Genomic DNA, 14,412 nt, shown 5'->3' with positions numbered 1-14,412 from the left:
CGGCGCCGGATCCTTCCGCCGACTCAATTCATGGGCAACCGACCGAAAATTGACTTCGAGCTAACTTGAACGCAATCTGAAGCACCGTCAAAACGTTGTTTTTCCAAAATTTTACTTATTTGTCAGAAAGGAATAAAAGGAAATCGAAATTATTGATAAACATCCCGAACTATTTTTCGTGTCGCGGATGAATTCTGTTTGAGTAACTACTTTAAAAGCCAAACCAAGCCGTCGCGGAAGAACCGCATGCGCCATCTAGTTCCCTAGCGACTAACTCTTTGTTTGACATGAAGTTTTTCTAATAAAAATTCAATTTTTGACAAAAATAAGATGATTTATTCAGTTTTATTTTACAAAGAACACACAATCAAATTGAATTTAAAGATGGGTCCTGCAAGCAAATTACACAGGGTTGAGGATTTGAGATAAATGGGATAAATGAAAATATAAGCTGAATTGTTGTCACCCACGTGACTCTGCAAGGGGGTAACTTTTAAGTCGGTGAGGCTTGCTGTATGGAGATATCACACTTTGGAAGTCATTCCATCATTGTTGTTTTCACTATAGTGAAAATCAAAGCGAAATTAAGGAAAAAATAATAAGTGGATAAACCAACAAAATTTAAAATTTACGAGGCACATTATTTCCTTATTTGTCGACGCGCTTTCTTCACTGAAGTGTCAGCTGAATAAATTAGTTTTACAGAAAGCACTACACGTGTTTTGTCTTTGATTAAGTCTGAAACTTGCGTAGAGCAGCTTTGTGTCTTTCTTGGGTCGGATTCACTTTCTTTTTCAACTGCTGGATCAGTTCGTGAATCTTCAGGGAAGGTCCAACCTTCAGGCCAGTCAAATCCAATATTTCATCCTGAGACAGTTTCAGTAAACTTATGCCGTTTATATTCTGAAATTATATTCGAAATTAAATGGTGAGTGGATTTTTGCAATTAATTAAACAACTGACCTTGTCCTTAAATCCTTTTGTATACGCTTCGCAGTCGTTCATGCACAAAAACACACAGACGTCGTTCGGATCCCAACTTAAAGGATCCAGATCCTTGTTTTCCAAACATGTTGTAGAGTCTATGAGTCGTGGAATGAATTTGCCACTACTTACAACCTGCAACAGAAAAACAATTTTGAATTAGGAAGGAATAAAATATAGTCTACAAGCTTAGAGAGACTTTTTGCATTTTTAAGAACCAAATTTCTTATTAAAAAATTAAATTTTAAGAATCTGGTAGAGCTTACAGGATTTAACTCGTCCTCAAAGCCAGGCAAAGACTGGTCAGGACCAGCAGGTTCCTCCGCCATCTCAGGCTCCCAGTAGGTCGACGGCGAGTGAGGCTCTTCTTTCGGACTTTTAGCTAATTAAAAAATAATTTAAAATTGGATACAATCAGGGGTTTGAGAGCAAACCTGGAGAAACGAAATCTGCTGGTTTGGTTTTCTTGCCAGGCGGAGAGTCCCTTGGAAGCTGCTTCCTTCCTATTGCGATTTTGAGCTTTTTCACCTTCGGTTTGCGACCCCTTCCGCGTTTTGGACTGACTTTCTTTGAAGCGGCGAGCTCAGTTACTGAATTAGAATCAAGAAAATATTTATAATTGAGGAATGAGACTACTGTGAAGCCTTCACAATGAGAATGAGCGTGCAAAATAGAGCATGTTTAAGAAAGGACTTTCTTTGCGGTCGCCACACATAGATTTTAATTTCACGTATCAGATGATTTAATAAATTTGATGTTTACACATCGAAAAAAATTGTCCCCGATTTATCAAAATGAAGAAATTTGGTCGAAAATGTTAAGATTTTTATGACCTGATCATCTTTCTCTCAAAAATAAAGTGCTTTTCCAATCATTTACAGATCAAAAAAGCCTTTTGTCAAGTGTAGCTTTCAAAGAATTAAAAATTATCAAGCACACAAATACTCACCCTGGTCAAATTCCTGCAAAATAAATACAAGGAACTGAAATTTACCATCATGTCCTCTCTTAAAACAAGCTCTATTGCAATAATTCAAAAGCCAAAACAAATCGTAGACAATTATTATGGATGGAAATTTTCTCAGGCACACAGTGCACGCACACACGCAGAAATGAAAGCATTTTAGGGCGGGTCGAGGGTAGGTTTAGCCCGGGAACAGGGACAGGTTGGGGTAGGGGGATGCAAACTCACACGCTGGACTGATGCAAAGGCGTTCTTCTGACAAAGCTTGCTGCTGCCACATCCCACCTGATGCTCGCGGTCCCTCGAGCTTGTGGCCGACCAGCTCGCACCAGCCCACCGGGTACATGTCTGGGCTTTCGCAGTCCAGCCACTGGTCGTACTCGTCCTCCCAACCATCGAAATGTACCTTCAGCAGCCGACCGACCACACGTGAGATCGTACCCACGCAGATCATCTTTGGGTCCATCAGGTCCGCGCATTCCAGCTTCATCCCTATTTGAAAACAGTGTGGTGGCGTTTCCTGGAATAAAATTAGAATTGGAACTTAATAACGTAGACTAGCAATGAGTGGTTAGCGAGTGCGTTTAATTAAAATGTGAATGAATTTAATTTAACGGGTGTAAGTTTTTAAATTTTATTTGCCAAGAGAACTAGGAAAAAATCAAATGACTGCATCTAGTGTCTCCACCATTATAAATTAAAAGAATTTTGATTTTTTTATCACTGCTATTTTCTAAAAAAAAATACAGGAATAATAGGATTACCCGAATGTTTAAATTTTCTAATGTGAAAAATTAATAACAAATTAAATTATTCTGCCAATTCCAGTATTTTTAATTCATAAAATTTAAGCCCATGTTCAAGGATTACAGCCATTAGTGGTAAGGGAGCAAATATTGTGGAATAAAAATTAATACAAACCATGTCAATGCAGTTGAAGAGCGTCAAAGGCACAGCGACGGCTCCAGTTCTCCTGAGGTAAACGTCCCAGTCGAAGTCATCTGCATATCCTTGAGGCGGTGTCAATGGGATAGAGTTCATTTCGCAGAAGCCAGCTGGGAAAATGTATGGGGACGTGGAGTGGTAGCAAAACCAGTCAGACCCAGTGGAGTCGGGGTCGTAGCTATCAATTCGGATCATGATGTAGCCGTCATTGAGCACCTAATAATTTGTCATAACATTTTCAATATCGATCTGAAGCATAAATCAGGACTCATTTTGATTCTAAGTAAAATTTTGAATTAATTTAAGTGTCCAATTTAAAATTGTACTGTTTCCATAAAACGGAGAAGATCGTAAATGAGCTAGTTTTGCAATGAATACTTCAAGCAAACATTTGGTCATAATCAGATCAAATTTTGTGTCAAAAATCATCAGGCACCAAACGTGACAACAAATTTAACAAATATCATCTAAAATAAGCGTGCATTTTGGAGGAAAAACCATGCTACTCTAGAAAAATGAATTAATTAAATCAAAGAGGTGATTTCTCTAGCGATTGGAATGGTTTTTGGGCTGTTTTAAAGTGTGGCATCAGAGCCTGAAATCATTTCAATGTCTCTCTGAGATTTTTGGAAAGTGCAAATTTAACCATAAATCGATTTGTCTCATCAGAACGAATCAATTTACCAAATATCATCACAATTGAACGAAATTTTTATTTTTAAATCGATTTCCTCAAAATTTGTCCAGTCCATAACTTGAATTCAATGATGGATTGAAAACTTTGGACTGGTTATCCATGTAATCATCACCAAATTGTACACAATACAGGCAAGAATCAAAAAGTCTGAGCGAAATGAACTCAGGGCTTCCTTGAAAGTAAGGCAAAGACAATTTTCGATTCTTCCGGATTGTCCGGACCACCCATTTTGTATGATGTATGAGTAGTTTATCCTTCCACAAAAATTGACCAGAAGAAACGGTCAAATCCAGCCAAGGGAAACCAAATTCTTGACAAAATAAAAGCCAATAATTCTATCCAACTTGATAGAAAATGTGAAACGAATGATGATCCTCGCATGCATAATATAACTGATGGAACCTCAAAATCATGAAGCAGAAGCACGAGACAAATAAAGCCAAAAATTGGAGAAATGCAATACCCTCATGACTGTGGCAACACAAATGGCAGAGAGGTTGAGCGGATCAATGGCCTCGAGTTTCATGCCGGCCAAGATCTGCGCACCACCGTCCTCCTGGTCCAGGAAGGACGGCTTTGGTTGAGCAAACAGCTCAGGAAGAGCGTCGTTGTCCAAGTAAACACCAGCTTGGCAGCGCGAATTGTACTCAGCGTCTGCGTCCAGGTTGTGCCCGGTTTTCAGAGCCCAGCCAACATGGTGGATGAGAGGCGAGTCCTCATGACACCAAAATCCTTTTTTGCGCATAAACTTGTTATTTCCAAACGCAGGGTGATTGAAGGTTTCAATCAAACCTGAGCCGTTTTCTTCATCATAGTATTTTATGTGAAGGCGCTTCCCGACGATTTTTGAAATCGTGGCGACCTTCACTTGCGATATGCAACTCCCATCGACCACCTCCAAGGTAAGGCCACAGCTGTTGGAAGTCCAGAATAAATTTCGGAGGTCTGGGTTTAATTTAAAAGAAACTTACGTAAACCTAGATTTCAGGCTGTCAAATATTTTCATTATGAAATTAGAAGGCAAAGTCCTGGCGCCAGTCAGTCGCCTAACTAAAAACTGTTTCCAATCCTTGAACTTGTTTTGGATTGCTAGAATTGTTTTAAGAGCGTTAGAAATTCTTATTGAAAATACGTGTAAAAACAAATAATGTAATATTTATTTATTTTTTCTTTTTAAATTGGTGTGGTCTTACTCTTTGGTGGAATCAAAGGCTTCCCTCTTCCCGCGCACCAACCCACAGGGTGCACGGTTGCTGCGCAAAGATTTACCCAGAAGTCTTTGGAAGATTCCTGTCCGAATCCCTCATACCGCAAGAGAGCTTTGTAGCCTGTCAATTAAAAGCAGAATATAAAAGGTGCAATTTAGACAACCTTTTAACCGACTTACCGGCTATCCTGAGAACAGTTGCGACCCAAAATGAGGCTGGCACGCCTTCCGAGAAGTGGTCGCAGTCTGTGTTTTCCACTTCAACTTTCATTCCGACGACGATATTTTCCCATAAATCAGACAAAGGTACCTGAAGCCTCCATTAAGATTCCAAACCAAAAGAAATAGCACGTTGTAACTCACGTGTTTGAAGCATGTGACGGCCGCCGCGGCAAAATCGGGCGCCTCGAGCTGCTTTTTCCACTCATAAGTGTTGGCAAGCTCGGGCCCTTTCCGCTTTATTGGCAGAGGCGGATCCTCCAGGGGCAAATTGGACAGGAGCGGCGGCAGACTGGCCTGGCTAGTGGCCACGGGCTGCATCGCCGGGGGCGGAGGGGGCGGCAGCGGGGGCGGATTCGGGGCTGCTGCCGGCTCCTTGGGAATGCGCTTTGCCAGCATCTCCATGTCGATGTACTCCTCCTGGCTGATTTCCTCCTCCTTCATGGCTGCTACTTCAGAGGACGATTCCTGAAACATATAAAACTATACATATTAGTTTTAAACAGAGCTGACTTGATTTATTTTAAATTTAAAACCTCCACGTGAAGAGTTCCTATTGGTTTAAATTTGATTAACTATTTTGCAAATATGGTGAGTCTGTCACTGCAAATATTCAGAGAGTGACACTAAATTAAATAAAATATTTGACAGGAAATGCACTCAAAGCGTCTAAATCAGCAGAAAAAAATAAAACACAAACTCTTTCTCGTGCATCTCTGAAGTTGTCAAAAACCATAGAAACGCAATGTGAGCAATAATTTGAAAATCCAAAATCACCTTTCCTAGGCGCTCTGACGGAATACACCGTGAGTAAAACAGTGATATAAATCATTTTTTCCACCGTTGTCTGTCAAGCAGCCTTTGAGGCTCAACTATCGTGTGAAAAACACGTGATTGCTTTCAAAATAGGCAATCAGTAGGATTCTCGAGGGTCGATAGCCCCTAATAGACGCAAACAAACTTTTAAATGGTGCCGCAAGAGCAATTTTATTAATTCCTGCTCGTTTATGAAACAAGTTGAAAATTTTATGTGTGGCTAATCAGGGTTGCATTTTTTTACCACTTGGACCATTAATATATATATTTTTTCACAATTCATTTTCAGTTGATTTTTCCATGCGAAATAAACATTTTATTTTATCCTTCCAATAAACCAAAATTTACGAATAACGGTGAAAAATATTTTCTGTTTAGAACAATTAAAATGTAGATATTGATTTTCTGTCAAACTTAGAAAGAAGTCGATGTCAAATAACATAATTTCCCGCAAGAAATTGGCAGAGTAAAAATATAAAAACCATTGTGGGTTTAAAACAGAAAAAATACAACCGCAGGCGATTTATTGACATTTAAAATCCATTCGAAAATGTAAATTTCAATCTTGTGGGTTTATGATTATCCTGAAAATTTGCCTCAAACCCTATCCTCATTCTTTATTCATTGCTGTAGAATATTCTAATTTTGGTAGCTTACACAAGTATTGAGAAGTTTTTCAATCTGGAAACAACTGGAAGTCAAACTTATCTTCTCAATTCTCGAGCCTACGATATAACATGGGTGCTATAATCTACGCTTAAGCATATTTCCTGGTAACGCTCCTGCACTGGAATATACTGGTTTGGCCATTTTTTAATCTTCCCCAGCCAACCCGATTTTTAGTGGAGGAACTAGGAAAATTTCACAGTGTGTTAAAATATAATAATTTATTTTTATCCGTTTCGTCTCACCAAAGTTGATAATTTATTTTTTGGTTTGTAGAGTAATTCTGTGAAATAAGTTAATACTAACAGCTGATCAGCATCTTTAATCTTCAATGTTAACACCTCAAATGAAAAGCATTTCGATGAAAGCAAAAAAAAAATGAAACTAATATCATATTTTTAAATAACTTAAAATAAGAGCAATTCGAATTGAAATTATTTTAAATTTAATTCGTCGGTTAAATTAATTCTACTAACTGTTATTTTGTGCTGTGAGAGTAGAAAGTTTAATAAGTTCGAAAATATTTATTTTTCACCTTTTAAATTTTTGGCCAAAATTTGACTAATTTTTAGTTTACAGTTAATTGCTCGTTCAGCAAAAATATATAGATTTTTGGTTGAAAGGGAGATCAGTTCCTTCCATTTTAATAATTTTATGTTAAAAAAGTGGGTTTCCTTTTAAATACTTGCCACGAACTTATGAGTTTGTTTTGAGTTTAATCAAACTCTTTCAGAGACAAAAAAAATCATACGGAGGGTCAGGAGAACTTTGATTTAATTGATAAATATTCAAGCAAAAATATTCATCAAGATTTGAATGCAAAATTAATATTTTTGTCCCTGGATTTTGGACTATAGCTGGGAAATTCGCTTTCCATGGAGTCACAAAAAACCCAACAATCGAACCAACCAAATTGAGCAAATCTTGGCTTTTAAATCTTTTATTAATATTAGGCGGTCATTTTAAAACGTCAAAAATTGTTCAAATGGAAAATTTTCCACCATTATGATTTCGCTAATAATTGAAACGTTGATTCCTGAGTTTCCTCATTAAAAAAGTCGAGTTAAATTCCTAAAGATTTATAGTGCGGAATGATATAAGAATCAATGCCAAAAACGCCTAGAGTTTGCAGAAAGATGCAAATTTTTACCTCAACATGCCAGAAAAATCCCGACCGACGGACAAAATTTTGGAAATTAACTCCAATGGACAAATTGAACTCACCTCAGCCGCAGGTTGATTTTTCTGTTCTCCTCTGGCGCACTCGAGGCTGCAGAACCTCCTCTCCCTGGTGTAAAAAGCGTGTTTCACACCGATGGCACCGCACTTTTCACACACAGCTGTAACAAAAAAGGGGGCGAGAAATGAGCGAAAAATTAGCTGATCCGTTGACTCATTCGGGGCGGAAGACACAAACACAGAGAGAGAGGTTACCCGATCCACCTTCAGGAGAGAGTCTAGAAATTGCGTGAAAGCATGCGAGCGCAAGCAGGAAACGTCATGCAGGACAAGGTGAGTTTTGATTGATTCTCTCTTACCCATTCCTTCTCGAACGATCGGGATGACACTGAGATCCGAGTCTTTTTGGTAAGCGATTGGAGTCTTTAGTTTCAAGCCCGGGTGCTTGACAGGTTTGATTTTCTTGGCAGGCACAAAAGTCTGAGTTGAGGTAGTGGTTGACGTCTTGCACGACGGCTGCTCGGCCGAGTAATTTTCGTACTCTTCCTCACCAGTATATATTACCGGAATATAACCGCCCATGGCCTAGAATGGCAATCACAAACAATCTCCTCTTCATCTCGGCCACATTTTAAATTTGGAAAAGGCACATACCTCTCACCTAGCGTTTGACTTGACTCAACATTGAGTATATGTACTTTACAAAAATAATAACATCTAAATGGGCTTGGAAGATGAGGGGTGATCCACATATAAATATTTACAAAAGTTATAAAAAAAATGTCGTGTGAGAAAAGGATGAGGGTGCATTCAGAGGTAAAGAAACAGCAGGCAACTTTCTGCCAAGCAGCACCATACAGATAGGAGGGCACAGACGGCATACATAATTACCATGTTCTGGTCATCTTCCATGTCGTACGAGGGGGCGATCGGGGGCACGTACATAGCGGACGTCGAGTAGACTTGAGCAGGGGGATACTGGTGCATCTGGGGCTCGGCGGCTGCGGCGATCAGCATCTTGTTGCCGGACTCGGACGTTTGCAAGAAGTGGTCTCGCATCCACGGTATGTCCATTTCTCCGTAGCCTAAAAAATGGCCAATTCGCGGGTTATCCGACAGTACAGGGTTGATGCTTTTAGATCGGGCAGGATTCTCAACTGCGGCCGATTCGAAAAGAATGGACTGACCGAGTGAAGAGGCCTGGTTTATACATGGCATGAATTCTGTCTGTGTCACAGGTAATTGAGCTGTCCATGCCCTGTGCTGTGAAAAATTACCGTCTGGGGTCGCCATTTCCATAGTGCTGCTCGAACTTAGACCAGAAATTTACGACGGATCGCCAATATCCGAAGTGAAAGTTCTTTCGGTCGTGAAAAGATCCACTTTGTTAAAGCATACAAGCGACCTATCAATCGAAATTTCTAGCTCATCTTTAAAAATTTTGCACGAAAACGCAAGCAAACACGGGCTATGAGAGTTTGTTTTGCAGAGTTTATCAGTTAGTTTAAACTTTAGCCCCGCTGTGGCGCTGACAAAACAATTTTCCACAATTTTTCTGCATGCTCTGCATAGAAACCAGCCATCTGGTGTTGGAGGGGGAAACAACTTCTGCCGCCTTTTCACCGCATGGGCCCACTGATTGGTCGGTGCGGATGCAAAATGAACTTTAATGAACTGCCACTTTCATAGAGGTCTCTGCATGCGACTTGATTATTTCCTACACAATGGAAATTTTACAAAAACACCAAACAGCAGTAAAACGGCAGGGTATCGTGCTCGGGTGACCGACCTTCGTCATTTTCTATCGAGAACGTGGTGCAGTTTGATTCGATCGACACAACTGCGCCAGTTCTGCGTTCCTGGTGATTTTTTCCGACCTTTTTTTGACTCATCGAGAACGCAGGTCAAAACTGGAGGCCCTCGGAGGCAGGTTTTTGACTCTCGAGGACAGCCAATTCTTGGACCTCGTCATTTTCGACATTGAGACCTTCCGGACGGCTAGTGAAAATTGCAGAAGGTATGGCAGTTTACCCTGATTATTAATTAAAAGCGACAAAATCTTGTGTTTTATGTTTGCTCATAATTTTCTTGGTCTCTTGGACAGGGTTTTCGTTTATGTAAGTTGATTTCCAGGAGGGTTGCCTTTTCTCACACATGCTTATACAGTTTTGTTGACTTTGCTTTAAAATGTGAGTTTTTATTTGAAAAAAACGTGAGAATATGTCAACAAACAAAAATAGAAAGGAATGAGATGCGTTTTCCTTTCAGGAATGTTATTGTGCTGTATGTACATGCGTTAAGCGCCCCTTCTCATCCCTTATTCGCCAGTGTGTCGCCCTCCCCCCTAAACTTGATCCCACACACAGGCACAAATATTATTGCCTCTTGTTGAGCAAAGTCACCTGCAGGAACTGTAGTTGTTGCTACCTGACTCTCACACCAAGCGGTTCGTGGCTTCGTTCTCACGAAATAAGTCCTCAAATTTGCATTTGCAGCAATAATCACTCTTTTGTAAGTAGCACATTTTGATCAATGCACATAAAAACATTTGGAAAATCTATAAATTTGAAAATATTTCGAATTTTTCCCTTGATAGTTTGTCTGCTTGGTTCATTCCTGCGGTTTTTTAAACTCACTTTCAAGGCCTTGAGACGTCTTGAATAGGACATTTGAGCTAACACTTCCCTGGTTAACCCTGACTAGCCAACCTTGCCTTGGCTGAATTCCGGATATAATATCAACAGAAACATTAAATATTTTTTGCAGGCGCGTAAACATTCTTAAACAAAACAAGAGCCAGATGAAGGGAATTCTTTTAGGTTTTCAATTTTTCCTGGAATTTAAGCAGGGTTTGAAACCCCTGTTCAAAATTTTTAGATTAGATTTTTTAAATTTCATAAAATGACTTCGAACTGGATTTTTTTAGTGGAAAGGTATCTTTATTTTATTTTTAAAACTGAGAAATAGATTTCCAACAGTTAAATTAGCGTTAACTCACCTTTTGCAACAGCTAAACAAATTTTATTTATTTTTCAACATAATTTCGAATTTGTTTTTAATTAATTTTAACCTATATCAAGATTCCCTTCCGTTCGGAATTGATAGATAAATTATTATTTCCAACTTCCAACCGCCTTGTGATCAGTTCAAGATCAGAATTCACTGTCAAAGCTGTGAGGTTGACGAGAAAGAGCGACCTTGCGCGCGAGGAGCTGTGAATTATGCGGTTATGATTATTATGCCAGTGGCTAATGTAACATGTGTGTGTGTAACGCTGCCGTAAAGCACACGTCTTGCCCCGAGTTGGAAACTGCACTCGCACTTTCACTCGCGCCGCTCGTGCAGTGAGAGGCGCGAGCGTTGTGCCGGCGCCAAGTGAAAGTGCAGCAAAAGCAATGTAATCAAGCGACCAGAGTTAAAAAAGAATTGCTCGTCTCGTTGCAGAGTGCTGCTTTTCCCGCCAGTCAATAACTACAGACGCTTTTTGATCCACAAGACGACCGAGCAGTTCGCAGAGCTCAAGACTTTTTCCGTCGGTGAAGGTGATGCCCGCCGGACTGTAGTTTGCTTCGTCAAACAATTCGACAGGTACGGTGATTTGGCTTTTCAATCGAATTTGTTGATTTCAATTTATTGAACGCCAGAAAAGGTGGTTAATTTATCAATCAGGCGTTTCAATTAAAATTAAGAATTATTGTAATTAACGGAGACCATTTTTTAATTTCTTTAAATGCGTCCTGGTCACGGCAAAATTGCGCAACGTTCAACAAACACCCAAATTTTCATTGTCAAATTGATTGTTGACCTTTTCTTGCAACAAGGAAATTCGCGTTTGGTTGTTGAAAGTTGCGCAATTTTGCCGGGACCAGGACGAATGGGTAGTTGAAATTTCTAAAAATCTAGTTTGGTCATCTTTGCTGCATTCCTGGAAATTTTTCTCCATTTACAAGAATGTAGTTTAGTCCAGCAAGTTTTTGTCTATTAGAAATTCCTTTTAGTCTGACACTGTAGAAAATGTAGCTTGCAAATATGATACATTCCATCTCAAATCATTTTTATTTTAATTAAGAATGTGTTCTAATTTTGTATAATTTCGGAATTCTTTGAATTTTCTAATATTTCATACCCATATTTTTGGCAAGAGATCATAATTTGACAATTTGTTACTTATTTGCAGGCAGGCTTTGATTAATTTCAAGGAGAGTGAGGCCACCATGGCAGCTGCTACGATGGAACAGAAAAAAGGTAAATTTATTTTTAAATTCTTAACGATTTGTGTGGTGCTAAATTAAGTTTATTTTACTAGCTCCGAAATTGATGTCGGGCGTGGGTTTGTACCAGCCTCCAGCAATGAGGGCTGCCAGGATCCAAACGGAAATTCAAACAAACGACAGGAATAATTCAGAGTAAGTACTCTTCCTCTTTAAGATAATTGTTTCCTTAACTGCTATTTTATAAATAAATAATATACTTCATCTCATCAAGGTTTAAAGGCTAAAAAGCAATAAATTTTTTCTTAGGTACCATCTTATATTATGTTGAAAGGAGGGGGTTTAAACAGGATTTGCTGGAATCGTTTCATTGGCTGTTAGCTTGAAAATCGTATTTTTTGATCATAATGTGAAATTTCTACTTGTACCTTTGGAGTTTTCCAATTTTTAACATGATTTTCATTTTTAATTTCAGTTCGCGAGCGTCGAAGGCTAAGAGGCCAGACAGACAGATGTACGTGCCACGCGCGCGGCGACAGGAGACCAACTCGCCGCCTGAGAATGCCGAGTCGACGCCGTCGCCGCCACAATTGGTGAAGTCGCCGCGGCAAACGTCGCCGACCGTGGTGACGCCGCGCAAGAAGTCTGCAATCAAGAACAACAAGCCTCTGTCGCTATGCAGCAGCAAGTCTGGCGACTCTGATGCCTCCAGCTGTGATCTCACCGAGGAGCAGGCCTGCGACGTAGTTGCCAAGGAGGAAAAGACTGTGCCTGTTGAGGTCGTTGTGCAGGTTTCTGTGCCTGTTGAGAATGTTGTGCAGGTTTCGGAAGAGCCGAAAGACTTGCCCGTGGAGTGCAATCAGGCTGACGAGGTGCGTTGTGCCTCCGAGAAACTGGTTGAAAAAGAGGAGGTGATGCCCAAGTTTGTGCCGGAGAGTTGTGAAGAAGACTCGTGGGAGTCCAAGTTTGACGAAACTGGCGACTGCCTTGATCCCAAAGCTTTGGATGACGTAAGACTTGGATTAATTCTTGCTTTTGGCACTGTGCGGCTGCATGTTGCACAATTGTTATCTCCTTGGCAGTGGCAACTAAAGCCTAGAGCCATTTTTAATTTCAGTGAAGAATTTTCTTTATTTTACCCTAAACTAATTTGAATCAATTTAAGTGGACATTTTTGGATTCAATAATTACAATAACTTAAAAAATACAAAATAAATTTAAAAACACAGTTTTATAATTAATTTAATTAATCTAAAAAATTCCTATTAAGAGACCAGGGTGTATTTTCTGTCAAAATAATTTTTTATTTCTGAAGGAAAATAAATAAATTCCTTAATTTTCACCTTACATGCTGCTTTTCACAGCGAGTTGAACTGTGTCTCTAAAATAAAGTTTTTTCCGTTCCTTCAGCTGACGAAGACTGTTGGGAAAGTGGAAATCAGCAAACCAGCGTCGACATACTCTAACTACATCGAATCCGGGCTGGAGCTGAGGGACAGCGAGTTCGGCCACGTGCTGGAGATCTATGATTTTCCAGCCGCATTCAAAACTCCCGACCTGGTTGCTGTGCTTACACCCGCCGTCGGTAGCTCCGATTTTGACCTTAAGTGGGTGGACGACACCCACGCCATGGCTGTGTTCGGCACTACTAAGACTGGTCAGTTTCAAAATTAATCAAATTTTCGATCTAAAATGCAATTTTTTAATTAAAAAATACTTATAAAATATTTTCTTTTCAGCCGAAAGAGTTCTCGCGACTAACCACCCGTTGCTGAAGGTGCGTCCGCTGTCGCAAGCAATTGCGGAGACGCGGATGAAGGCCAAGAAGTGCCCGCAATTTATGAGGCCGTACAAACCGCGTCCCGAAACGTGCGCTGCCATGGCCAAGCGGCTCGTTCACTCCGCTCTTGGCGTCCGCAGCAACACCACCAAGGAGGAGCGTGACAAGGAGAAGGCTATGCTCAAAACTGCGAGAGGTAGGCTTGTTCAAATTTCATTCAACAGTTTAATTTATAAATTATTGTTGGTTAATATAAAAAATATGTTAAGTCTATAACTGGTTAATTTCTGCCAACAGAAAAAAGAAGACTGGCCCAGAAGCAGACCGTGGATGCGTGGGAGGGCAACTTCGGAAAGTAGAGAGTGAATCAAGGCGAGGCTCATGTCTGCACCTTCTGCTAGTCGCGAGAAATCAAGTTCCAGAAAAGTACATCATGTGTTTTAATTGTGAATTACTGTGTAAACGCAATGCTGATGTTGGCTTGAAGGGGTTTCATGGAAACGCCCCTTGTAAATTTTATCCTGATGACGTAAAATGATACCTGATTTTCTCATACAGCTGAAAATCAAATTTTTGTACCACCTACATTAATAAAATGTTATTGGTAGTTTTCTAAATTCTGTTTTTTATTGAATGATGAGGGAAGGGAATTTTTATATTTTCTGAAATGAATGTACAGAATTATAGTGAACTGGCTGAAGATCTGATCAATAATTTTTAATTAGATTGGAAGAATTGGGATTT

At 39.8% G+C, this 14,412-nt stretch overlaps 2 protein-coding genes across 4 annotated transcripts; one reads left to right on the top strand and one right to left on the bottom strand.

Annotated features, from left to right (window-relative positions):
- Nucleotides 1-313: 313 nt before the first annotated feature.
- On the bottom strand, nucleotides 314-9,182 carry Sfmbt (Scm-related gene containing four mbt domains). Of its 3 annotated transcripts, none has more exons than XM_065491671.1 (16): nucleotides 8,955-9,182; nucleotides 8,569-8,762; nucleotides 8,037-8,262; nucleotides 7,723-7,838; nucleotides 5,161-5,484; nucleotides 4,978-5,107; nucleotides 4,784-4,918; nucleotides 4,562-4,679; nucleotides 4,383-4,504; nucleotides 4,054-4,322; nucleotides 2,870-3,109; nucleotides 2,177-2,468; nucleotides 1,419-1,574; nucleotides 1,251-1,366; nucleotides 964-1,119; nucleotides 314-903 (listed from the first exon to the last, which is right to left on the bottom strand). In XM_065491671.1, the coding sequence occupies exons 1-16, from the start codon at nucleotides 8,974-8,976 to the stop codon at nucleotides 733-735; spliced, it is 2,787 nt and encodes a 928-aa protein (XP_065347743.1). In that variant the 5' UTR covers nucleotides 8,977-9,182; the 3' UTR covers nucleotides 314-732. The 3 variants fall into 3 exon arrangements, with proteins under 3 accessions (XP_065347743.1, XP_065347744.1, XP_065347745.1); XM_065491672.1 differs by having other exon boundaries at nucleotides 2,234-2,468; XM_065491673.1 differs by lacking the exons at nucleotides 8,037-8,262; nucleotides 8,955-9,182 and having other exon boundaries at nucleotides 8,569-8,705.
- Nucleotides 9,183-9,506: 324 nt separating this feature from the next.
- On the top strand, nucleotides 9,507-14,285 carry LOC135942465 (coiled-coil domain-containing protein R3HCC1L; the record flags this gene model as incomplete). The annotated part of the gene is made up of 8 exons (XM_065488588.1): nucleotides 9,507-9,694; nucleotides 11,122-11,265; nucleotides 11,855-11,922; nucleotides 11,984-12,083; nucleotides 12,364-12,898; nucleotides 13,299-13,545; nucleotides 13,628-13,864; nucleotides 13,966-14,285. Coding segments are annotated over 8 exons (1,581 nt in total), but the record flags the coding sequence as incomplete, so codon positions are not given.
- Between the last annotated feature and the right edge of the window lie 127 nt (nucleotides 14,286-14,412).

This window comes from Cloeon dipterum, chromosome 4, assembly GCF_949628265.1.
Source record: "Cloeon dipterum chromosome 4, ieCloDipt1.1, whole genome shotgun sequence".
Lineage (NCBI taxonomy): Eukaryota > Metazoa > Arthropoda > Insecta > Ephemeroptera > Baetidae > Cloeon > Cloeon dipterum.
The sequence above is the reverse complement of the archived record's forward strand: the minus strand, read 5'-3'. Positions and strand labels throughout refer to the sequence as shown.

Coding starts and splice junctions, on each gene's coding strand:
- Sfmbt (XM_065491671.1), bottom strand. CDS start 8,976: ATGGAAATGGCGACCCCAGACG. Junction 5,485..7,722: donor AAAATCAACCTGCGGCTGAG/GTGAGTTCAATT, acceptor TATATGTTTCAG/GAATCGTCCTCTGAAGTAGC. Junction 904..963: donor CAAAAGGATTTAAGGACAAG/GTCAGTTGTTTA, acceptor ATATAATTTCAG/AATATAAACGGCATAAGTTT.